This window comes from Tachyglossus aculeatus, chromosome 18 (genome assembly GCF_015852505.1).
Source record: "Tachyglossus aculeatus isolate mTacAcu1 chromosome 18, mTacAcu1.pri, whole genome shotgun sequence".
In the NCBI taxonomy this organism is placed as follows: Eukaryota; Metazoa; Chordata; class Mammalia; order Monotremata; family Tachyglossidae; genus Tachyglossus; species Tachyglossus aculeatus.
The window spans coordinates 9,204,821-9,230,143 of NC_052083.1; the positions used below are offsets into that span (position 1 = coordinate 9,204,821).

General features: G+C 55.8%; 1 protein-coding gene across 2 annotated transcripts in view; it reads right to left on the reverse strand.

The window, feature by feature from the left end:
* The window catches only part of MROH1 (maestro heat like repeat family member 1), a 67,404-nt gene that overhangs the window by 20,312 nt on the left and 21,769 nt on the right, over positions 1–25,323 (reverse strand). The window contains exons 6-29 of one of the 2 annotated variants that reach the window (XM_038759947.1): positions 24,430–24,528; positions 23,317–23,468; positions 22,968–23,108; positions 22,171–22,263; positions 19,923–20,001; positions 19,396–19,509; positions 17,992–18,065; positions 16,089–16,211; positions 14,960–15,067; positions 14,104–14,248; positions 13,945–13,985; positions 13,190–13,331; positions 12,547–12,599; positions 11,628–11,735; positions 10,188–10,307; positions 9,258–9,380; positions 7,703–7,849; positions 7,433–7,459; positions 5,499–5,621; positions 5,131–5,210; positions 3,882–3,996; positions 3,643–3,738; positions 2,133–2,237; positions 718–853 (exon numbers count right to left, since the gene is read on the reverse strand). In XM_038759947.1, coding sequence (XP_038615875.1) covers positions 718–853; positions 2,133–2,237; positions 3,643–3,738; positions 3,882–3,996; positions 5,131–5,210; positions 5,499–5,621; positions 7,433–7,459; positions 7,703–7,849; positions 9,258–9,380; positions 10,188–10,307; positions 11,628–11,735; positions 12,547–12,599; positions 13,190–13,331; positions 13,945–13,985; positions 14,104–14,248; positions 14,960–15,067; positions 16,089–16,211; positions 17,992–18,065; positions 19,396–19,509; positions 19,923–20,001; positions 22,171–22,263; positions 22,968–23,108; positions 23,317–23,468; positions 24,430–24,528 — 2,544 coding nt within the window. The remainder of the gene's footprint in view (positions 1–717; positions 854–2,132; positions 2,238–3,642; positions 3,739–3,881; positions 3,997–5,130; positions 5,211–5,498; positions 5,622–7,432; positions 7,460–7,702; positions 7,850–9,257; positions 9,381–10,187; positions 10,308–11,627; positions 11,736–12,546; positions 12,600–13,189; positions 13,332–13,944; positions 13,986–14,103; positions 14,249–14,959; positions 15,068–16,088; positions 16,212–17,991; positions 18,066–19,395; positions 19,510–19,922; positions 20,002–22,170; positions 22,264–22,967; positions 23,109–23,316; positions 23,469–24,429; positions 24,529–25,323) is intronic. The other variant, XM_038759948.1, reaches the window with a different exon arrangement.

Below are 25,323 nucleotides of genomic sequence, written 5' to 3' on the forward strand. Positions count from 1 at the left end.
GAGAGACGGTCCCGACCCAACAGCGGGTTCACAATCTAGAAGGGCATTCCTTCAATCGTATTTATTGAGCGCTTACTGTGTGCAGAGCACTGGACAAAGCGCTTGGGAAGGACAAGCTGGCAACATAGAGAGACGGTCCCGACCCAACAGCGGGCTCACAGTCTAGAAGGGTATTCATTCATTCAATCGTATATATTAAGCGCTTACTGTGTGCAGAGCACTGTACTAAGCGCTTGGGAAGGGCAAGTTGGCAACATATACAGACGGTCCTGACCCAACAGCGGGCTCACAGTCTAGAAGGGTATGTTAAGCGCTTACTATGTACTAGGCACCGTACTAAGTGCTGGGGTGGATACAAGCAAATCCGGTCGGACACAGTCCCACGGTCTTAATCCCCATTTTACAGATGAGGTAGCTGAGGCACGGAGAAGTCAAGACACTTAGTAGAGCCGGTATTAGAACCCATGACCTCCTGAATCCCGGGCCTGTGCTCTACCCCACGGCTTCCTGTGTTATCCCTGGGAATGCCAGCTCCCCAAGACCCGGCTACACATCCCAGGAAGTTCCCCAGAAACCAGGACCGGGCTCGTTCGGACGGCGTCCGGACCAGGGCCACAAAGAGAAGGATCCCACCCCGGCTGCCAGAGCCCCGACCGGCCCATCTCCTTCCCTGCCCTCGGCCTTCACTTACTGCCTCCCGGGGTGGGGGCTCCTTACCCTCGTAGCTCAGCTGGATACAGAGCAGGGAGTACACGCAGTCCACGGCCGGTTGGCGGATGGTGGCCAGCGAGTCGGAACAGCGGGGGGCAACAAGCCCCAGCAGGACCCCCAGGTTGTGAAACGGCACCATTGACTGGGGGAGAGCGGAGAGAGGGGGAAACTGGGCCAAGAGTCAGTGGGAGAACGCCTCAAGAAACCCCCCCCAAATCCTTGGGACAGTGCAATGCAACGGAGTTGCTAGACACATCCCGCTCCCACAAACAGCTTACGGTCCAGAAGGAGAAACGGACATATTAAATTACAGAGAGGAGAAATGGGAGGGACAGGAGATGTACATAAGTGCTGAGGATGGGGTGAATGGCAAGTGCTTTAAGGGGTACAGATCGAGTGCACAGATGACCCCCAAGGGGAGATGGAGTAGGAGAAATGAGGGCACAGTCTCTCGGAAGGCCTACTGGAGGAAGGTATGATTTTAGGAAGGTTTTAAGAGCGGGGAGAGAGGTGGTCTGTTAGATAGGAAGAGGGAGGGAGGGAGGGCCAGGCCGGAGAGAGGACGTAGGGCGGAGAGTTAGACGAGCTCAAGGTACAGTAAGTAGGTGGGCGTTAGAGGAGTGAAGGGTGAGGGCTGTGATGTAGCACATCAATGAGGTGAGGTAAAATAATAATAATAATGATGGTATTTGTTAAGCGCTTACTATGTGCAATGCACCGTTCTAAGCGCTGGGGAGGTTACAAGGTGATCAGGTTGTCCCATGGGGGGCTCACGGTTTTAATCCCCATTTTACAGACGAGGGAACTGAGGCCCAGAGAAGTGAAGTGACTTGCCCAAAGTCACACGGCTGACAAGCGCTGGGGAGGTTACAAGGTGATCAGGTTGTCCCCCGGGGGGCCCACGGTCTTCACCCCCATTTTCCAGATGAGGGAACTGAGGCCCAGAGAAGTGAAGTGACTTGCCCAAAGTCACACGGCTGACAGTTGGTGGAGCCGGGATTCGAACCCATGACCTCTGACTCCAAAGCCCGGGCTCTTTCCGCTGCTTCTCGAAAAGGGCGAGAGATGACTGAATGATGTTGCCAACCTGTACTTCCCAAGCGCTTAGTACAGTGCTCTGCACACAGTAAGCGCTCAATAAATACGATTGATTGATTGATTGATTAAAAGCTGGGGGTGGGGGAGGAGGGTGAGTGATTTCTGGTCACCCTGGGTCCGAGCACCAGGCCACAAAGCCCAGTTCTCGAGTCCGAGGAGATGGTGGAGGGGAAGATTCTCAGGGAGAGTAAGCAGCCCTGGCCCCCAGCAGCGGAGGAAGGGCCCGAGGAGGATTGGGAGCAAATCTGGAGGAAAAGCTGGGGGACCTGGGAGGAGGGAGATTGGGGGTGGGCTGCCAACCGGGTGGCGGAGGCAAGACTCACCCTGACGTGCAGACGCTCCAGGAAGTAGCGCAGCAGGCAGGCGCTCACCCCCACTGCCCTCTCACGCTCGTGCTCTTTAACGGATTTCACCCATGGGCCCAAATGCTGCAAAGGAAGGGGGAATTCCTGTCACCGAGCCGGGCGGGGGAAGGAGGAGGGAAGCCAAGCTAGGAGGGAGGACCAGGCCTTCAGCCCTGAGCCTCAGCCTGGTGAAGCGATTGATAAATATAATTGAATGAATGATGCAGGACCTCAGAATGCCCAAGCACGCCCGAGAAGGGGGAGGGGGTACACCAACTACACTCCCCTAGGTGAACTGGGACCCAGACGGGGCCACCCTGCTCCCAGGAGGGTCAATGCACGCCAGGGCCCACCCTGGTTCCAAGCATAAAGCCCCCAAGAGAAGGCATCTCCCATCGCCCGAGCGCCCAGGCCAGGTTGATGATGATGATGATGATGGCATTTATTAAGCACTTACTACATGCAAAGCACTGTTCTAAGCACAGGGGGGATACAAGGTGATTAGGTTGTCCCATGTGGGGCTCACAGACTTGATCCCCGTTTTACAGATGAGGTAACTGAGGCACAGAGAAGTTAAGTGACTTGCCCAAGTCACACCAGCTGACAATTGGCGGAGCCGGGATTTGAACCCATGACCTCTGACTCCAAAGCCCGGGCTCTTTCCACTGAGCCACGCTGCTTCTCTATGCTTAACAAACGCCATAATTATATTTCTAGACTGTGAGCCCATTGTTGGGTAGGGACCTCCTGGTTGGTTCCAGGTCCAGATTCCTCACGGGTTCCCGGGGACCGGTATGCCCTCTTTGCATTTAATAATAATAATGATGGTATTTGTTAAGTGCTTACTACATGCTAGGCACTGTAGTAAGCGCTGGGGTGGATGCTTGCAAATCAAGTTGGACCCAGTCGGTTGCCACCCTTCCAGGAGGCCATCCCAGACTGAGCCCCCTCCTTCCTCTCCCCCTCCTCATTCATTCATTCATTCAATCGTATTTATTGAGCGCTTACTGTGTGCAGAGCACTGTACTAAGCACTTGGGAAGTGCAAGTTGGCAACATATAGAGATGGTCCCTACCCAACAGTGGGCTCACAGTCTAGAAAGGGGACTGGGAAGGACTCCCCGCCTTACTTCCTTCCCCTCCCCACAGCACCTGTATATATGTTTGTACGTATTTATTACTCTATTTGTACATATTTATTTTATTTTGTTAATACGTTTTGTTTTGTTCTCTGTCTCCCCCTTCTAGCCTGTGAGCCCACTGTTGGGTAGGGACCGTCTCTGTATGTTGCCAACGTGTCCTTCCCAAGCGCTTAGTACAGTGCTCTGCCCACAGTAAGCGCTCAGCAAATACGACTGAATGAACCCCACTGCAGAAGGACAGGATGGGCTCAGGGTGATTCCTATTCCAGAGGCCCTGTCTCCCCCCCGCCGCAGATCTGGGGGTGGGGGATCCCTAGGACAGATGACACCCACCCGACCTCACCTTACCTTAAACATGTCCTGCAGCCCATGGGGAGTCATGTCCCGCACTATGAGGCTCGTCAACAAGTCCTTGAGGGCGCTGACGGTGTCGAAGTACAGGAGCTGGATCGTGGGGGAGAGGATGGAGTAGCCAGAGGCCCCAGGTTACAGCCAGGTGGTACCCACAGCCCACCCCGAGCCCAACGAGGCCGGGCACCGCCGGGCCTGAGGGCTCCCCGCCCACTCGCCCGCAAAGCCGGCCACACCTCCTGCCCGCTGTCCTCCACCAGGCCGGCCGGGGCGGGCAGGACCAGCACGCTGTGGAGACAGGCTTGAATCAGCTCGGTTCTCTCCGGCTCTCCCAGCGGGGGCTCCAGGGGTCTGAGTAGGGAGTTAAGGAGCCCGGCCCGGGGTTGACGCAGGCTGCCCGGTCCAACCGCCGCCCCAGAGAGGCTAGCGGGACTCGGGCCCGCACACCCCTTCGGACGGGACAGAGAAGTCACCTGGAGCTCCGGAACACGCAATAATGACAACAGTAGTGACACAACTCTGTGCAAACACTGTGCTGGGTAGAGCCAACATAATCAGATCGGACACAGTTCCTGTCCCTCGAAGGGCTCGCAGCCTACGGACTGCAGAGGGGACCCAGGAGGCCCCGGGTCTCTAGCCCTTCCACAGCATCTGCTAAGCACCTGTGTGCGGAGAGGGTACCAGGAGCTTGGAGAACGGCCAGTGGGAGAAAAAGTTCCGACCCTACTCTCCAGAAGCTTACAATCTAGTCATTCATTCATTCAATCGTATTTATTGAGCGCCTGCTGTGTGCTGAGCACTGTACTAAGCGCGCTTGGGAAGTCCAAGTTGGCAACAGATAGAGACGGTCCCTACCCAACAGCGGGCTCACAGTCTGGGGGGGGAGACAGACAACAAAACAAAACATGTGGTCAGGTGTCCAGTCATCACAATAAATAGAAGTAAAGCTAGATACACATCATATATGTTGCCAATTTGTGCTTCCCAAGCGCTTAGTACAGTGCTCTGCACATAGTAAGCGCTCAATAAATACGATTGATTGATTGATTGATTGATCAGAGAAGCAGCGTGGCTCCGTGGAAAGAGCACGGACTTTGGAGTCAGAGGTCATGGGCTCGAATTCTGGCTCTGCCACTTGTCAGCTGTGTGACTTTGGGCAAGCCACTTCACTTCTCTGGGCCTCGGTTACCTCATCTGGAAAATGGGGATGAAGACTGTGAGCCCCCTGTGGGACAACCTGTTCACCTTGTATACCCCCAGCGCTTAGAACAGTGCCTTGCACATAGTAAGCGCTTAATAAATGCCATCATTATTATTATTATCATTATCATTGACAAAATAAATAGAATAGTAAATATGTACAAGTAGTCGGTGGGGGGAAGAGTCCCACCCCAGTGGGGTGGGAGAGAAAGAGTCTGGATCCCTGGCTGGAAGCCCCCGAGGTGATTCTGGGTCTCGCCCGGCCCGCGGGAGGGAAAAGGATACACCAGGTACGAGCAGGTGATCATCGCTCTCTTGCGAATCGGGGTCCTCAATGAGTCCAGGGGTTCTGCTTTGATAAACTCCTGGGCAGAGCAAGCCACATCCCCAGTCAGCCCCCACCCCGACGCTCCCTTGAGAGGCTCAAACCAGCCCTCCGCTCACTCTCCTCTCCCCGCCGGGCATCTCAAAGCCATCCCCGCCCATCCCGCCTCCCAAGTCCCAGCAATCGCCTCCTTCCATCACCACCATCTGAGCCACTTGTCCACCCCCGCCCCCCAACCCAATTCTCTCAGCCCCCAGCCCAGCCCGGCCTCGCCACCACCTGAGCCCCCCGGTCAACCCGGCCTCCAGCCCGGTCCGGCCGCGCTCACCACCATCTGAGCCACCAGCTCCGCTTTGCGGGTGAAGACGAAGGAGGTGGCCTGCACGCTGTTGCAGATGGCCTGGCTGATCATACACAGGCTCCGGATGAGGCACAGCTTCAGCGTCAGATCCTGAAGGGAAGACACCCCGGGCAAGGCAGGGCAGGTCAAAGGAAGACAAGAATGAGCTGCCTCAGCTCAGGGGGCGGCAGGCCAGTGACCCGGGAAGCCCAAACCCACTCCTCCCCCTAGCACGGGAGCAAAAGCCTGGCCCCTGGGTCCCGGGCCCCGACCAAGCCTCTTTTCACTATTCGCCATTAGGCTTTCGATTTCTCCTATTACGCCGTGAGCTCCTAGACAGCGGGGCTACAGCGAGCCACACCAGTATTTATTGCCGGCCTGGCTACTGAGTCCCCTGAGGACTAGGACCGTGGCCACCAACCCTGCGGCATCCTCCCAAGCGCTCACGTCGGGGCTCCACACAGCAAGCGCTCACTGAACATTTAGACTGTGAGCCCACTGTTGGGTAGGGACTGTCTCTATATGTTGCCAATTTGTACTTCCCAAGCGCTTAGTACAGTGCTCTGCACATAGTAAGCGCTCAATAAATACGATTGATTGATTGAGCATCACTGATGGACTGGCACGTGGAAACGTACGGCTCAGCTTGTTGCCAACTTGTACTTCCCAAGTGCTCAGTACAGTGCTCTGCACACAGTAAGCGCCCAATAAATACGACCGAATGAACTCAAGTAGAAGACGCAGATTCTGCCCACCAGGGGAGACAGGCAGACACAGCGGCAAACGTACGACAGAAACAGGAGTGGGTAACGAAACGACCGACGAGAACGGCAGTAGGAAATGATACAAACGATTAAAGTAAGTGAGAAAGATATACCCATCTCCTGCTTTCTCTGATGGTCCCTCTGTTCCCATACTGCGGGGAATGAATCTTACGGGTGTTAGTTGCCCCAAAGCCTCCCAGGGCCTGGCAGGGAGGGGGCCACAGCCCCCCAAGCTTGTCACCCTGTCCACTTTCAGCCTTACGCTGAAGGCTGAGGGGCCCGATGAAGGCTGCCTCTGCCTCCTCCTCCTCTTCTTCCCTCCCCAACCAAGGCAGGCCCTGCCGGGGAGCCCAGGCCTGGATTCTGATGGGGAATCAGGGCCCAGACCCCATCAGGGCTCAATTCCAGCTGACCCTAACCCTCCCCCAGGGTTGGAAGGAGCAGCTTGAAAGGGGCTCCAGGAGAGAGACCTGGTCAGAATTCCCAGCAAATCGGTCTCCTTTAATCCCAGTCTTTGTTCCTGCCTCTCCCTTCTCCCCAGGAAAAATTACCTAATTAAGGGCACTAGCATCCTCCAGCCTCCGGCCCGTCACGGAGTTGCTTGGGCGATAGAACCCAAAGCCACCGCCAGCTGCCTGACCCCAAATGACTAGATAGTTTCAAATCCCGGCTCCGCCTACTGTCAGCTGTGTGACCTCGGGCAAGCCGCTTAACTTCTCTGTACCTCAGTTACCTCATCTGGAAAATGGGGATGAAGACTGTGAGCCCCCCGTGGGACAACCTGATCACCTTATAATCTCTCCGGCGCTTAGAACGGTGCTTTGCACGTAGTAAGTGGTTAATAAATGCCATCATCATCATCATTATTATTATTATTGTTATTATTAGAGAGGGTGTTTGGGTTGGGTGAGTGCCCATCGGAGGCCAGGATGGGAAACCCATTAGCAAAGGGCCTTTTGGCTCGGCCTTGGGTGGTGCCTGACTAGAGGGTCAGGGCGGGTCCGGCTAACGGGCCGCAACCCAGTCGAAGTGGGGAGGGCCCGGCACGCTGGCCTCCCCCACGGACACAGGCAGAGACAGAGGCGGAGCGAAGAGGGACAGGAGGAGGAGGAGGAGGAGGAGATCACACCGGGGGGCTTTCGTTCCTATACACTGTACCTTGGTTTCTACCTTTATCCCCAGAACCTGAACAACAAAAAAAAAAGTAAAACAAAATGAAGTTAGAGAATCCTGCCGCCTCCAGCACGCCCTGCCCTCGCCCCGGGCCAGCCCAGTCAGCCGGGACCAACCGACCGGCCCACCCTGGGGGTCACCCTCCCCAGCTCTCGGAGCCCGCCAAGGATGGAAAAGCTGTGGCAATCCGGAGGCCCTTCTCTGCGGAAGCCGCACCCCACCTTACCCACACCCCCCCCGGCCCGCCGCTGCTACCTTCGTGTTAAAATACTGGAAGACATTTCGGAGGATGTCGGCCTCGATTCTGGACAGCACCAGCTCCGGTGGGGCCTGCACGGCCACGTGGCCGTAGCACAGGATCAAGGTACTCTTCACTTTCTCCACCTCGGTATCGTTGCGATCCTGAACGGACGGAGACGTGGGAGAAAGGGGAACACCTGCACCCCACGGGCGGTACCCGGCGGCCCCGTTAAACCAAAGGGGGTGGAGCGGAGGAGGGGGCGGGGGTGGGTGGGCAAGCAGGGAGAAGGGGTTTTCCACTGGGTCACCATGGGACATTTCAGAATCCCAACCCAGGGCTGGAAATCAGAGGGCCTGGGTTTTAATCCCAGCTTTGCTACATGCTAACTGTGTGCACGCCACTTAAATTACCCGTGCCTCAGTTTCCTCAATTGGAAATGGGAATTCAATACCTACTTAGCCTGGGAGCCCCATGTGGGACAGGGGCGGTGTCCAACCTGATAACTTGTATCTATCCCTGTATATATGTATATATGTTTGTACATATTTATTACTCTATTTATTTATTTTACTTGTACATATCTATTCTATTTATTTTATTTTGTTAGTATGTTTGGTTTTGTTCTCTGTCTCCCCCTTTTAGACTGTGAGCCCGCTGTTGGGTAGGGACTGTCTCTATATGTTGCCAATTTGTACTTCCCAAGCGCTTAGTACAGTGCTCTGCACATAGTAAGTGCTCAATAAATACGATTGATGATGATGATGATGATATCCCAGCACTTAGAAAGTGCGTGACACACAGTAAGAGCTTAAATGCCATAGAAAGGAAAATCTACAGAACTCCAGCCCAGCAAAGGTCGCACTCCAAAGAAAACGGACCGACGGGCCAACTCAACCCAAGAGGGTTCCTTCCCTGAGGTCTGAGAAGTCCCTGGGTGCCAGAAATGGTGAAGGATGGGAGGAGGAGGGGAAGAGAGGGAAAGGGAGGAGAGGATGGGAAAGAGAGGGGTAACGGTCGGATTACGGTGTTCCCGTGAGGAGTCAGGAAAATCCCCCTGCTCAGAGCCTCCAGGCCGGACGCAGGAGCAGGATTCCTTCCGTAGGGCTCCTCATATGACCCAGCCCTTTGGGGTCGGGTGGTGATAAAGCCAGCCCCCGAACAAAGATGAAGCTCATTCTCCTCAAACTGCAGTCCCTTATCCCTTCCCCAACCCCGACTGATGCTAGCCAAGTCTTGGGGCAGAGGTCCCAGTGTCCTGTCTCGGATTTTGCCTTGCTCCCTCACCCTAGGGGAGACAGTCCTGTTCCCTGTCTGTTGCAAGGGGGACAAACTGGAGGGCAGAGACTGGGAAATCCTTGGGGATTCCCCCAAGTAATTTCCTCTAGAGCAGCGGCCCCTCTTCCTCCCCGCCGCCCCCCACCTCAATCCTGCCCTCAGGAGAGGAGTCAGAGAAAAGTGGCGGCAGTAAGGGAATCCCAGAAAGAAAAAGGACCATTTATTCCCAATTTCAGGCCCGCAGGGACTGCCACCTCCCTGTGGTCTCCTGAGCAGAGGAGCAGGGCTGTGTACCTTAAAAAGGGTGAACCTTCCTATGGTCTTCTTGAACACATCCGACTTGACAAAGTCTTCCAGCTTGGCCAAAGTGTCGTCTAGGTGGGTGACTGCACAGATTCCAAAGCTGCATGCGAGTCCCTGGTGAGGGCGGGGGATGAAGGAGGAGGAGGGAAAGGGCTCCCCTGAGTTAGGGTCGGTAGGAAGGGAGGGAAGGAAGGAAGGCTACAACTTTCTACCCAGGCTCAGCAGCCGGGCCCAGCTTCTGCTCAAATGGCCCAGGGACTCCCAGGGTCTCCCCTGGCCCCTTGGGGCAACTCAAGAATAGGTTGCCACTTCCGGCTCGTCTCCCTCCCCCAACTCTCCACTCACTGTCCCATCGGCAAGAGCCATCCCCTCCATAGCCAGGGACGAGGGCCCACCCCAAAAAAAGCCAACAGCGGTAGCCCCGGGGGGCCCCGGAAAAGAGCGCATCCATCTCTGAGCTTCAGCAGTCAGCACGGGATGAGAACAGAGAGGAGCTCGGGATAGGGGCAATGAATTGCCCGACCACGGGGGCACCCAACTGATGTGCGACCGGGCTTACTCCCCGACATCTGGCTGGCGCTCGGCTTTCCAGGTGCTGAGATTGTGTACTCCCTACCCGTGCGCACGAGAGCCACTTTGCTCAGTCAGAGAGTTGACCTGACCGGGCACCGTTTGGCCCCCTCTGGACCTGCTAGCCTCGCGTTCCCTGGTTCCCCTACTGCAGGGTGGGAGAGGGGACGGATGCCTAGCTCAGTCCGGGATCTCCAGCCCCTCCCCTCTCCTCTCCCAACCCCCAGGTGGAAAGTGGTGGCTAAGGACAGGAGAGCCACCGAGTCAGAGCACGGGATGCCGACCACCAGGACATCCTGGCCATCCGCCCTTATGGTGGGGGGTAGGGGCGGGTGGGAGGGGGGCTCTTACCTCCCGCTCGCTTTCCTCCTGGTATCTGGCCGTTTCCAGCAGCTCCTGCAGCTGCTTCCTCACCATATCTTTGTTGGAACACACCCCCAGAGTGGTCCCGATGCATTTATACAAGAAATTCTGGAAGAAAAAGTCTCCGTTGTAGAGTCCCGAGGTAGCTGCCATCACTCCACGGACCTAGTCCCATCGCCTGGGACAATGGGAGGCCCGGCTCCTGTCGGCCAGGAGGCTGGCCCGGAATCGAGCCGGCTCTGGCCCCTAGGAATGGGAAAGTCAAGGCAGGCGGGCAGGGTCCAGCCCTGGTGGTTTGGAGGAGGATGGAAGGAGAGGAAGGGGGTGGGGGCAAGGGGAGAATGGAGGGAGAGCGATTGAGCACTCCAAACTCATCGGGGGAAGTCTCATTCCCAGTGGCTAGTCTCCTGCGACGGGGGCATAGTTCCTTAAATCCCTGAGCACACCCCTCTGGCTAACCGGACACCCCAGCAGCTCAGTGAACAAGCTGTTCGCATTTTACAGGAACCGTGGGTGAAGGCAGCTCAGGACCCAAGCTAATCATAATGATAATAATAACAATCTTCCCAGTTCGCGGTTGGATTTCTGCTCCACACAGTTTTTCCATAATTTTTGGATCTAGCCTGCTGATGGGGAGTGTTCTCCCTACAACGCGTGGCTGCAGAAAACACGGCGTGGCATAGGAAAGAACAGCTGGGCGGGATAATGTGTGTTTTCCTGAAATGTGGGATTTGTCTGGGAGAAGTGAACCCCCGTTTGGAGATCGTCCCTGCTGGAGGATGGGTCTGGGGCCCAAGGGCACGGGTTTAATAGGTAGGGAAGGGCTAGTTCCCAGTCCTGGGACTTCTCTGCCCCTCCTGTGGGGTTTTCAGAAGGGAAAAATGCCTTAGGGTTGGTCCCAAGCTACCCACTGTGTTTGCAAACTCAGTCCAATCGGCTCCAGCTGAGACCGCCCCCAGAGACGTGCGTGCGCTAACCATTCTTCTCCTTCCTCTGACACAGTCTAAGGGGCAAAGCGCTGCCCTCACTGGGGAGACAGGTCTCCTGTGGAGCACTGGAGACCTCTAGAAAAGCAGCGTGGCTCAGTGGAAAGAGCCCGGGCTCTGGAGTCAGAGGCCATGGGTTCAAATCCACTTGTCAGCTGTGGGACTTTGGGCAAGTCATTTACCTTCTCTGTGCCTCAGTTCCCTCATCTGTAAAATGGGGACAAAGACTGTGAGCCCCCCCATGGGACAACCTGATTACCTGGTAACCTCCCCAGCGCTTAGAACAGTGCCTTGCACATAGTAAGCACTTAATAAGTGCCATCATTATTATTATGATTACTGGGCGATGAAGGAGGGCTTGGCTTCTCAGGGCCCAACTTCTCCCGCCGGTGCCATCCCCGACTCCGGCGTTCTCTATCCAACCCACCCCCCTCCCACAGACCTTCTCGAGGGGAGATCCATTGTAGCAGTTCAGCTGCTGACACATCTCCAGGCTGAGTTGGGAAATCCAAGTGCTCTCGGCCACCACGGTGAGGGTGTCCCGAAGAAACTGTGCAGGAGAACACGGGCCACTGAGCGAAGGAAGAGGGGAGAGGGAAGCCCAAGTGTCCCCTAAGGGGTTGGGGTAGTCCAGTTCAGTCCTGGAGACGGGCAGGCAACGTCGATGGGCACGAAGTCCTCCGTGCAAGGACAGTCCAAAACCACAGTCTTGCCCTTCTACCCATCCTCTTTCTGTCCCAAATTCTAGTCCCCCTCCTCTGGGGAGTGGGTCAGTATGGAGGGGCACAGAGAAGAGCCCTAGGAAGTAAAAGCCAGGCCACCCCCACTCTGAACAGCAGATGCCCTGGGGTTCATTTTCCCAGTCCAGGGCAGAGAGAATCCTGGCTGGTCGAGGAGGGGAGAGGCGGTGAGCTGGCAGGGCAGGAGGGAGGGAAATCTAGGTCATCTCCTCCTTTGGGCAGGGGGTGGACAGAGTGCAGGGGCGCCGTGTCCCCCGAGACTCAGAGAAGCAGCAGCAGCCCAGCAGACAGTTGGCAAGGTCACTCTGGATGCAAACCCCTCCTTCTCTCCATGGCCCCTGGCCCCTCCACCCGAGCTGACCACCTCAGGCCCCGTCCTGCTCACCCTCGGGGCCCCTCGGCCTAGCCCACCTCCCTACCCCACATAGATCCTTGCCACCCTGGGGGCCGGGCAACGGCCTGGCAAGTCATCATTCTAAATGCCAGGGCCCGGCCTCTCTGACGTCCCCTCGATCGATGTCTCTTCCCCGCTGAGGAGCCATTCCGGCCCTCTCCTGAAAGGAAACGGCCCCACCCTCCACAGGCTCCTGGCCCCCTGTGGCCCAACTAGCCATCCCTTACCATCAGCAGCCTCTCCTCCCACTCCTTTTGAGACAGGGAGTCCTCGGTGTTCTCTGGAAAAAGCAGTCAGTCAGTCTGGGCTCTGGCCAAGCCTCCCGCAGCCCTGGTGGGGGAGGGAAAGGGGCAGGGCAGGGCCCGGGTCCAGCTCACCCTTAGAGCCACACTCAGCCCCGTCCAGAGCCCCGACCCTTGTCGAAACGCAGCCCCGCTCATCTTCCCCTAGGGTAAGGTTTGCCCCCCGACAGTCCAGGCCCCCATGCTCCCATATGGCTGAGCTCTCTGAAGTTCTGCTCGCCTGGAGAATATCTACCCTCCTTTCCCCCGTTCCCTGATGGCGTGCCATCCCCGCCCTCCGGCCTCCTGTTTCCGGAGGGACCCGCGACCAGCTCCCCGTGGTCCTGGCGGCAACTTGGGCCTTTCCCAGAGAGAGAAACCACCCTCCCAACTTTTCAGCTGTATTGCAAGGAGGAAATTTCGGTCCCAACCAAGACCCAGGGATGCCTCAGGGAAAAGGGCTTCTCCATTCCCACAGGGAGCTTCGCCAGTGGGCATAAAAGTGTCAGCTTCTAGTCAGTCTCTCTCTCTCTCCTGTCCTACCTCCTTGGGCACCCAGCTCCCTGCCCTCACCCAGCCAGGGCTTCACCTTCCAGGAAATCCACCAAGGCGGGTATGGTCTTCTTCCAACGAGGCCCCACGGCGGGGTGGATGTTCAGGTGGAGAGCGCCCAGGAGCCGCAGACTGGCTACCCCGCGGCCCTCCCCCAGGAAAGGGTGGGAGGACACGATCTGGCATGCGGAGGGCAGAAAGGCCATCAGATAAGGTCACGGCTGCCTAGCTCCAGGGAGAGGTGGGCCCCGGCCGTCCGGACAGGGCGGCTAGCGGCAGGTTCTCCTGGGGGTGGGGGGTATCGGCCACCTCCCCAGGGGACCCCTTTCCATTAATCAGGGAGCCAGAGAACAGAAACAGCCCACCGTAACTAAGTCCAGCCCTCCTCCTCCGTTCAGGATCACTTATTCCTGGCTTGGGGGACTGACAGAGAAAGCTGAGATCAGTCCACCAGACAGCCCATCCAATGGCCCCGGGGCAGCCCAGTTGGAACGAGGGAGTCATGAGTCAAAAATCATCTTCCCCCGGAGATGAATCTAGGCCAGGGACAGCTAAGCCGGCCAGGTCTTGCCCGTAAAGACGGAGCCTGCACTCTGGGGCGGTCAGTCCCTGCTAGCCAGGAGTCCACTCAATTCCAGCCCCCGGACAACCAGACTAAGGGGAAGAATTCACCCCCAGCCCGAGTCCTTCTGAGTGCCCCCCTGCTTCAGAGTCGGGCTCAGCCCTACTTTAGGAAACGGAAGTGAAGGTTAAGTTCCCCCAAATCGCCCAGCCACTGCAGGAAAAACTCACCAGGAGCCTTGTCTTCAGGGCGAATGGAGAGGGCAAGTTCACTGCGATGAGAGAGAAGGGAGGGGAGAGGGAAAGACCCATTCATTCAAGGCTCCAAACTTCTGAGGGGCGGGGTTGGTAACTGTCAGTGGCATTGCCCCAAGTACCCACGGGACACACCGTGGGAGTCATACTGGAGCAGGAATGCGTTCTCTCCTTCCTCCTGCCTCTTCGCGGCCAGGTGCACGAGGCTCTTGCAGAGGGGGGTCAGTGCATTGGTGAACTGTATGGGGGTCAGGAACTCCAGGAGGAAGGGCCACAGCACCTAGTCGGGGGCAAAGGACACAGCTCATCGAGGGTATTTCTGGTCCCGCCGCTCCGGCTCCTCTGGGCCTGAAACCACCCATCCCTCTGCCGGATGCACCCTTCCACGCTCAGTCGCCAGGATTCTGGTCACTGAGGCAACCTGCTTAGTTGGATCCAAGGCTGAACCCACCCAAGAGCAAAGTCAATGGCTTCCTGGTCCAGGAAGATCCCGGGCCCTGGGACTCCATGGAGAACCTAAAGGGATGAGGTCTCACACCCAGAGGCCAATTTCAGACCGCACGCCGACTATTCGCCCAAACGCTAAACCCTCCTGCCGGGTTCTTTCATCTGGCCACGGATGTGATTTTCCTCAGGCATTAGTCAAAAAATCCCAGGGACTTGAGGGCCTTTGGGCGATCATTTACTTCCTCTCTCTGCTCTTGCGCCCAGCTTTACAGTGGCCCATCAACGGGCCCCAGAGCGGGTGGGAAGACAGGGGAAGGGGCTAGAAAGGGAAGAACGGGAAGACAATAGGCAGGCAGTTGCTGTCCCCTGGACTTATTCTTCTTCCTTCCCCGAGGAAAACGCTGACTCTTCCACACCAGCCCCCTCCAACTTCCACAACTTTAGCCCCCCTCCCACCCAGCAAGATCCCGTACATCCAGACGGCCTCCCCAACCCCAGCGACGGGCGGCCACCCCGTGGAGGCGGAGAGGCCGGGAGGCCTCACCTCATTCATCCTGTCCACGGTGGTGCTGATGAGATAGAGGGTGTTGATGCTGATGATGCGCACGCTGTCGCTGGTCAGGTCTTCGGTGTCAGGAGATTGCTTCTTGGGCTTGGCAAGAGAGGATGTAGGAAAATGAGAAGTCAGCTGGGCTACTGCTTCGGGCTTTTCCTCCCTGGGCCGGAGACCCCGGAGTACCCGCCGAGCAGCTCAGAGCGGCTCCCAACGGACAGGACTACCAGGATCCCCCGACGCCTTCCTGTCTGTCGAACGGTTACGGGGTCAACTCCATTGACCTCCATCAGTCCCATCGCCCCCACTCATCCACCTCACTTGCAGCAGAATGTCAGGCTGGGTGCCCAACAAGCCCCCTCGCCATTGCACGGGGAGTCTTCGTCCTCCAGAGCGGCATTTAGGGAGGGCCCCCCCCGCCACTTCCCCGCCATTACTCCCAACCAGACACGCAACTTCGTGACGCGTTCCATATTTTAGCTAGCTCTCTTCCTCCCTTCAAAGCTCACCTCCTCCAGGAGGCCTTCCCAGACTGAGTCCCCTCCTTCCTCTCCCCCTCCTCCCCCTCACCTTACTTCCTTCCCCTCCCCACAGCATCTGTACATATGTATATATGTTTGTACGTATTTATTACCCTATTTATTCATTCAATCGTATTTATTGAGCGCTTACTGTGTGCAGAGCACCGTACTAAGCGCTTGGGAAGTACAAGTCGGCAACACATAGAGACGGCCCCTACCCAACAACGGGCTCACAGTCTAGAAGGAGGAGACAGACAGCAAAACAAAACAAATTTCCTCAAGTACTGCATAATGGAGCCACCAATGAAGTTTTACGATTACTTATTTATTTATCACATTTATTTTTTATTAGTTATTTATTTTATTTGTACACATTTCTTCTATTTATTTTTATTTTGTTAATAAGTTCTTTTTGGTTCTCTGTCTCCCCCTTCTAGACTGCGAGCCCGCTGTTGGGTAGGGACCGTCTCTATACGCTGCCAACTGGTACTTCCCAAGCGCTTAGTACAGCGCTCCGCACACAGTAAGCGCCCCACAAATACGATTGACTGAATGAATGAATGAACCAGACCCCAGGACGTTACGGGGCGACGCCATACCGAGGGATCCGGGGCGAGGGCACACTGTCGCACGATGTACTCCAACATGACTGTCCCGCCGGGCTGCTCCAGGTAGCCATGGTGGGCCATCGCGCTGATCACCTGCACCACAGCTCGCTTCACCTGCCGGGGCGGGAAGTTCGGCCAGCCGCATCCCACTCCTTGCACCCCCCGGGTTCCCCGCACCCCTCGACCCACGGCCAGCCCGCGGTTGGAGCTCTCTACCAGTCCCAAGATGCCCATCCTGATGCCTGCTTTAAAGCTGGAATCTGGCCCGGGCAGCGGCTTCCCCGGGGGGAATCAGGCAGGCACAGACCGCTCTCAGCTGCTGCTCCTCACTGCGGGTTTTCTTTTTTTTCCCCAATGAGCCCACTGCTGGGTAGGGACTGTCTCTATATGTTGCCAACTTGTACTTCCCAAGCGCTTAGTACAGTGCTCTGCACACAGTAAGCGCTCAATAAATACGACTGATGATGACGATGATGTTAAGCCCTTAGTATACACCAAGCACTGCACTAAGCCCTAAGGTAGCTACAGTGCCTGACCCACAGGGAACTCCCAATCTAACTAGGAGGGAGTAGGATTTAACCCCCATTTTACAGATGAGGAATCTGAGGCACAGGGAAGTAATAATAATAATGATGGCATTTATTAACTGCTTACTATGTGCAAAGCACTGTTCTAAGCACTGGGGAGATTACAAGGTGATCAGGTTGTCCCATGTGGGGCTCATAGTCAATCCCCATTTTACAGGTGAGGAAACTGAGGCACAGGGAATTAATAATAATAATCATAATGATGGCATTTATTAAGCGCTTACTATGTGCAAAGTGCTGTTCTAAGCACTGGGGAGGTTACAAGGTGATCAGGTTGTCCCATGTGGGGCTCACAGTCAATCCCCATTTTACAGATGAGGAAACGGGCACAGGGAGGTTAAGTAATAATAATAATAATAATAATAATGATGGCATTTATTAAGCGCTACTATGTGCAAAGCACTGTTCTAAGTGCTGGGGAGATTACAAGGCGATCAGGTTGTCCCATGTGGGGCTCACAGTCAATCCCCATTTTACAGGTAAGGAAACTGAGGCACAGGGAAGTTAAGTAATAGTAATAATAATGATGGCATTTATTATAATAATAATAATAATAATAATAATAGCATTTATTAAGCGCTTACTATGTGCAAAGCGCTGTTCTAAGCACTGGGGAGATTGCAAGGTGATCAGGTTGTCCCATGTGGGGCTCACAGTCAATCCCCATTTTACAGATGAGGAAACAGGCACAGGGAGGTTAAGTAATAATAATAATAATAATGATGATGGCATTTATTAAGCGCTTACTATGTGCAAAGCACTGTTCTAAGCGCTGGGGAGATTACAAGGCGATCAGGTTGTCCCATGTGGGGCTCACAGTCAATCCCCATTTTACAGATGAGGTAACTGAGGCACGGAGAAGTGATGTGACTTGCCCAAAGTCACACAGCTGACAATTGGCAGGGCCAGGATTTGAACCCATGACCTCTGACTCCAAAGCCCGGGCTCTTTCCACTGAGCCACTGCCCAAGGTCACACAGCAGATGAGTGGCAGAGGGGAGAGTAAAATCCAGGTCTTCTGTCTCTCAGGCCTAGGCCACTAGGCCATGCTGCTTCTCATTTCCTACCACAGTAGTATTAAGGGGAGGAGGAGGAGGAGCATTAACTGAGCATCTGCTTGGTGCGGTATACTGTAGTAGATGCTTGGAAGTACCAGAATAACCAAGTGACCCTATCCCTGACCGTGAGGAGCTTACCCTTTAACGTGGGAGATAAACAGCCAGAGTGGTCAACATAAATAGATGGCGCAGACCCGTCTCCCTAATTGCTAAGAAGGCCGGAGACTAGGGAGAAGCCATTCTGGTTACCTTGTTGTTGGTGTCCATCAGGGGCAGCCTCATGGAAGACAGGATAAAGGGCTTTTTGATCTCCATCTGAGTAGCTGAGAGAGAGCCAAAGATCAGGCTTGGACTGCTGGCCCCCAAACTCTAAACCGCCATCATCACCTGCTCAGGAAGCGATCCCTGGCTCTGTGAAAACCCAGCAGGACCCGCCACATCCCAGCCAGGATCAAAGGTTGCAAGGAACAGAGAAGTCAGAATGCCCTCCATCCTCACCCCTCCCCAATTCCTCCCCGAGCATAAACACCTCCCGTTAGCCCCACCCTGAACACCAGAACTAAGTGGAGAGTGGCACTGACGGCTGAATTCTCTGGTCTTTTAGCTCTGTTCTTCCTCCCTTCCAACTTCAAATATGAAACTTAATCGGGGCAGGTTCTCGGACCCTTGCTGTTGGTGACGAGCGGACTACGCTCCAGCCGGAAGAGGCTAAGGGACCATTCCAGGGATTGGGTGGAAGTACCAAAGGGTCTCTGAGCTGAGCGGAGCTCAGATAGAGGAGCTGTGGGTGTCAGGGACATAGCGGGGTCCGGAAGGACTGAGCAGGCCGGGCCCTGTCTCCATGAGGAGCCCCAGTTGGGCAGCCTGATGATGCACCCCAAGAGAGCATCAGCACCGACTCCCCTGGTGTCCGGCCCTCACTCCGCCTGCCCATCAGGGCCAGCCGGAGGGAGAGAGGGTAGAGGGAGGTGGGGAAGGGGCCGCGGAGCAGACAGACTGGTTCTCCCTTGGGCCCTGCTTCAGCGCTGAGCTTGGTTAAGGTTGGCGAGAAGAGGGGGAGCCGGGACCAGAACCAGGGCCAGAGACGGGAACGGGACCGATCGCTGAACTGGGGCTCGGTCCAAATCCATTCTGACCACTCAAGCGTTGTATTGTACTCTCCCACGTGCTTAGCATGGTGCTCTGCACACGGTAAGTGCTCAATAAATACTACTGAATGAATGCTCTCCTGGCAGGGGTACGTAGCGGGGAGCAGGCCTCCGCCTATCCAGAAGCCCAGATATTTCAGCCTAAGCAGAGGAAAAGGACAAAGCAACATCGCCAACTCCAGAGACCCCTTATTCATTCATTCAATCGTATTTATTGAGCACTCACTGTGTGCAGAGCACTGGACTAAGCGCTTGGGAAGTACAAGCTGGCAACAACTTAGCCTTCGCCTGAACCAACTCCCTATGCTGCCCTCAGCCAGGGCTTTTCCAGGACTGCTCTTGAGTTCACCCATCTCGCTGCCCCGACACGCTCTGGAAAGCGGGAAGTAGCCCGGAGCGTGCTGGCGGAGAAGGAATACGGCACAGGAGGCCGACCCCTCCTGTCCCCCGACCGGTGCCATCAGCCCGAGGAAGGGAGGCAAGGCCTGGCCCTTGAGTTACTTACAGGCAGAATTGATGACTTGCCTCATGACAAGTAGCGTTCCCACCCGGATTCGCTCATTGTTGTTCTCCAGTTTAGGGAGCAGGAAGGCCAAAAGGCGGTCTGGGAAGGAGCAGGCTGTAGAGCGGGGCGGGCACACCGTTCGAAGGAGGAGAAGGACGAGGGAGAAAGTGGAGAAAGGTGAGGGAAAGGGAGAGGGAGGAGTGGCCACCCCATCGCGGGAAGGGAAAAAACAAGGGCAGCACCTCCCCAACCCCAGACGGCTCTCTGAAGGAGCGGTTTGCTGGCCTCCCAATCCAGCACAAACAGCCCCCGAAGCCCCAGTGCGGAGCGAAGGTGGTGTGGGGGGGGTAAAGAGTCATTCAATCATATTTATTGAGCGCTTACTGTGTGCAGAGCACTGTACTAAGCGCTTGGGAAGTACAAGTTGGCATCATATAGAGACGGTCCCTATCCAACAGCTGGCTCAAAGTCTAGAAGGGGGAGTCCTCGGTAGGTGAGAGCCAGCCTCAGGTTGCACCCCACCTTACCCAGGACCGTGAAGCAGCGCAGGACCTCATTGTGATTCTTGACAACCAGGGGGTTGGACGAATCCACCGGGGCACATATCTGCTCAGAGAAACACAAAGCAAGGCTAGCAGGCAGATGGCACCGACCCGGGCCCGGCAGGCCAGGCTCCGGAGCCCAACTTCCTCTTCCGCTGAGCCACAGGACTGAAGTCTACGGGGCAGAGCCGCCCAAGGGACTTTCTGCTCCGGAGACGTTGGTCCAGGCAGAGAGGACAAGATGCTGTTGTGTGGTCAAGAGGAAGGAGCCCAGCGCTAATAGGAAAAACAGGGGGCTTTGGTGGGGGGGGGGGGCAGGAAGTGGGGTTGTATTCGGTTATAGTACTTGGTATATGTTATTATATGGCATGCGCCGGGCACTGCACTAAGCGCTGGGGCAGATATAATCAGGTTGGACATAGTCCATGTCCCACATGGGACTCACAGCCTCAATCCCCATCATCATCATCATCAATCGTATTTATTGAGCGCTTACTATGTGCAGAGCACTGTACTAAGCGCTTGGGAAGTACAAATTGGCAACATATAGAGACAGTCCCTACCCAACAGTGGGCTATTTTACAGATGCAGTGACTGAGGCACGGGGAAGGGACTTGCCCAGGGTCACACAGCAGATACATGGAGGAGCCAGGATTGGAACCCGGGTCCTCCTGACACCAAGGCCCTTGGCTCTATCCACTAGGCCACGCTGCTTCTGCGGTGTACGTCTCCAACTTCCCCTCAGTTACAGAACCAGAGCACCGGGCCCCGGGGGGGGCAACCGAAGCCAAGGTAGCGGATTAGGAAGGGACGGAGCACAGGATGGTCATTCCCTCCAGAAACTGCCCCATGAACTAACCCTCTATTTTTCCAAACTGCCCCCAATCCCGGGCTGTCGGTGGACAGGGTGTTTTTACCCCCATCCCTAGCTACCCAGCCCCAAGCCCCTCTGGACTCGGGACAGGGAAGAGGCCAATCACCGGGGAACCTCCGTGAGAATCCAATGCTGAGCCGGCAGCCCCCGGAGGTTCCCAGAAAAGGAAACTTGTGTTTTCCCACTTGGCTCACTTCTTGCTACTGCGGCTTTCCAAGTGGAGTTGTGTTTGTCTGAAACCCAAAACGTTTTTGTTGGATGAACCTCCCCCGTCGCCGGGGCACTCGACTGATACTCGGCTCCCGTGGCTGGGTCCGGCTAGTCAGCGACGGGGAAGCCGGAGAGCGGCCTCAGACCCTGGCTCCCTCCCGGGGCGGGGGGGTCACTGCCAGTTGCAGGGCCGGGCCTCCCTCCATACCCTCACTGAACAAACAGAGCAGGAAAGGGATTTTCCAGGTTTCCCAGGCGAACGGCTGGGAAGCAGCGTGGCTCAGTGGAAAAGAGCCCAGGCTTTGGAGTCAGAGATCATGGGTTCAAATCCCAGCTCCGCCAATTGGCAGCTGACTTTGGGCAAGTCTCTTAACTTCTCTGGGCCTCAGTTCCCTCATCTGGAAAATGGGGATGAAGACTGTGAGCACCCCCCTTGGGATAACCTGATCACCTTGTAACCTCCCCAGAGCTTAGAACAGTGCTTTGCACATAGTAAGCACTTGGAAAATGGGGATGAAGACTGTGAGCACCCCCCTTGGGATAACCTGATCACCTTGTAACCTCCCCAGAGCTTAGAACAGTGCTTTGCACATAGTAAGCGCTTAATAAATGCCACTATTATCATTACTATTATTATTATTAAACAGCTAAGATGCAGGCCCTTACTGACGGGGGGAGAGGCGAGCTTTCCCCCCAGGGTTCGCCAGCAGCCCAATCCCAATCCAAGAGGTGGGAGGGAAACAGCCTGAGGTCAGAGGGCAGCTGGGCCCTGGAGGCCAAGAGTTTCAGAGTCCACCAAAATCCGAGGGCGGGCCGGAAAGTGGAAAATCCAGAGCCGGAGGAGAAACGAAAACTCATCACGCTGTCAAGCCCCCTTGAGAATGGCGATCTGCGATAAGGAACAGATTTCCTCCTGTCTGTATTCCTCGCGCACCCCCTATGTTCTTTCCCAGCGCTTAGTACAGGCCTCTGGCTATAGTAACCGCTTAATAAATACTTCTGCTAGTCTGTGTCCATTTGGTTCGGATTAAGGCAGAAGTCCGACCGAACACGCTCGGAACAAACTTGCCCCGTCTCCGTCTCAACCTCCAATTTCTCCCGAACCCCTCCCCGCCTTCCCGCTCCAGTCCGGCCCAGCCCCAGCCCCACCTGGACGTGCAACGCGCTCAGCAGTGCATCCAGCTGCACTTCCAGCGTGCGGCTCCCAGAGTCCACAGAAGCTTCGAGGATCTGGCCCAGACTCTGCTCGGCGGAGGAGAGGAGGGAGAGAGAGAGCTGAATTAGGTGTGAGCCAGGGAAGATACGAATCCGGGATGGATGACATTGGGAGTTGAGCCGAATGTGTCTGAGTGCGGAGGTGGGTGGGGAGGGAAGAGGCTGGGTCAGGGCCTCACAGGAATCCACCTCTCTGGATTCAGGGGGGAAGAACCTACAAGCCTATTGATTCATTCATATTTATTGCGCACTTACTGTGTGCACAGCACTGTACTAAGCGCTTGGGAAGTACAAGTCGGCACCATGTAGAGACGGTCCCTACCCAACAACGGGCTCACCGTCTAGAAGAGGAAGGCACTTCCTCTAAGCCCCGAAGGAAGGCACACATCGAGCCGCTCACTTACGGCCAGGAATCTCCTCCCAGTGTCTAACCTAAATCTACCCCGCCAACGGAGCCATCTCCTCCCCTCAGCACTCTAGATGACGGAAGTTCCCGCTTCAGCCTCATTCCCTCACCCCCACTTCCCCCCCTCTAGACTTAAAGCTCATTATGGGCAGCCAATGTGGCTGCTCATTCTGTTATACTGCACTCTCCCAAGCGCTTAGTACAGTGCTCTGCAAACAGTAAGCGCTCAATCACTACCACTCACTGATGGATCGATTGATTCCCCCCCCAAGGCTTTGCCGGAGAAGGATGAGGTGCGTGGCTGTTGTCAGGGCCCAGGGCTGACCTTAGACAGGTAGAAGGCCTCAGCGTGCTTCTTGTAGAGAGCGAGGATGCCTGGGATCAGCCGGGGAAGCTGCTCTTCCAATTTCTCGCACGGCAGCAACTGACTCATGGGCCCGAGGGCCTCCACCACAGCTAGCCGGAGCTGGAGGGAGAGAGCCAGAGGCAGACGGGCGGCTGATTCTGGGACGGCTGGGGCCCACGGCCCTCCTCAGGCCGACGATTTGGCAGGTTCGGGAGGGGAGAAGGCAGGCAGCACCCTGCCAGCCTCAGAGAAGCGGTCTGGGGGCCACACGCACCCTCCCGCTCCCAAAGGCAGGAGAACGCTAGACCGCTCCAGGGAGCGCGAGCACCTTGGCCTCTCGGCTCGGCAGCCAGAAGTGGAACAGCACGTCGTAAGCGTGGAAGAGGTCGCAGGAGAAGGTGTCCTTCCTGACGGTGGGGTCCGGGGCTTTGTCCAGGTTAGCCAGGTACTCCAGGATGCTCTCGCCGAAATGCTGCAGGGCTGCAGGCAGAGAGGGCTAAAGCCAAAGGGCGTCGGTCGGTCCATCCAGCCCCCTGCCTGCCTTGAGCCCCGCTGTGGCCGAGAGCTCCCTCCCCCCGGCCCGATGGGGCAGACGGGGCACCCACACGTACAGAAGAACTCGGGGACAAAAGAAAACCCAGCCTGAGTCAGACCGCATGATCTGGCCAGTCCTGGGTTCTTTTTTGCAGAGGGAGAACCAAACACTTAGAGGGATAACCATCCTCCTCATACTCTACTAAAGGCTGCGGGGGGTAACGGAGGGAGAAAACAAAGTCCCTGCCTGCTCCCTGATGATCTGAAGGAGAAAAACAGGCCCGATAATAACAATAATGATAATAATGGTGGTATTTGTTAAGCGCTTACTATGTGCCAAGCACCGTTCTAAGCGCTGGGATAGATCTAAGGTTATCAGATTGTCCCACACGAAGCTCACAGTCTTAATCCCCATTTTGCAGATGAGGCAACTGAGGCACAGAGAAGTTAAGGGCTCTGCCCAAGGTCACCCAGCAGACACGCTGGCAGAGTCAGGATGAGAACCTACGTCCTCCAACTCCCAGGCTCATTCTCTTTCCTCTAGGCCACACTGCTTCCGCCCTGTGGCTTCAGTTCCCTCACCTGTAACCATGGGGTATTTTAGCTAGCGGAGAGATTACACCCAAAAGAACGTGGAAGGCCGAAGAAGCCGGGATTAGAGGAAGCCCTGGCTGGTGCAGACTGTGGGGTAACAGGAGGAGAGCCCCAGCCATCACAGTGCCACACCCTACGCCAGGCCACAGAAGCCTGGGGGAGACTGCACTCTCCCAGGAACGTGGAGGGATAAACTACACGTCGGCAGGAGATAATTCCCAACCGTAGGCTAGAAAAGGGAACAACAATCAGTACAACTAACACACACAAACACACACAGAGCCACCCACCCATCAGCCCATCCCCTTCTTACCATAACAGAACCCACACTTCATCTGGTCCTGCTTGGCCATGCCCAGCATGGGTACCATGGTGCCCAGGATGGAATTTAAGAAGGGCACCATGCCAAACACTGCGGGAAGAAAAAGCACAGAGTCTTGTCTCCTCTCCATCCTCATCCCCTCCAGCCTCCTGGACCACTAATGAATAGGCAACCCCTCCTATAAGCTGCCCATCTGCCACGTCCAGATTCCCCGCTTCCGGATGCCCCAATCTCGACTGGCTGCTCCATAATTTGGGGAAAATCATTCACGGGCACTGGACTTCCACTCTCAAGAACTGAGAAGCGGCGTGGGCTCCGATCCCGGCCCCGCCATTTGTTGGCTGAGACCTTGGGCAAGTCACTTAATCAATCAATCGTATTTATTGAGCGCTTACTGTGTGCAGAGCACTGGACTAAGCGCTTGGGAAGTCCAAGTTGGCAACATATAGAGACGGTCCCGACCCAACAGTGGGCTCACAGTCTAAAAGGGAGAGACAGAGAACAAAACCAAACATACTAACAGAATAAAATAAATAGAATAGATATGTACAAGTAAAATAGAGTAATCAATCAATCAATCGTATTTATTGAGCGCTTACTGTGTGCCGAGCACTGTACTAAGCGCCTGGGAAGTACAAGTTGGCAACACTTAAGTTCTCTGTGCCTGTCACCTCATCTGTATAAGGGGACTAAGACCATACGCCCTTTGTGGGACAGGGGCTGGGTCCAACCCGATATTGTCTCGTATCCATCCCAGTGCTCAGAACAGTGACCGGAACATAGTAAGCGCTTAATCTCAGGAATGTGCCTGCTAATTTGGTCGCACTGTACTCCCCCAAGCGCTTTAGTACAGTGCTCTGCACACAGTATGTGCTAAATAAATAC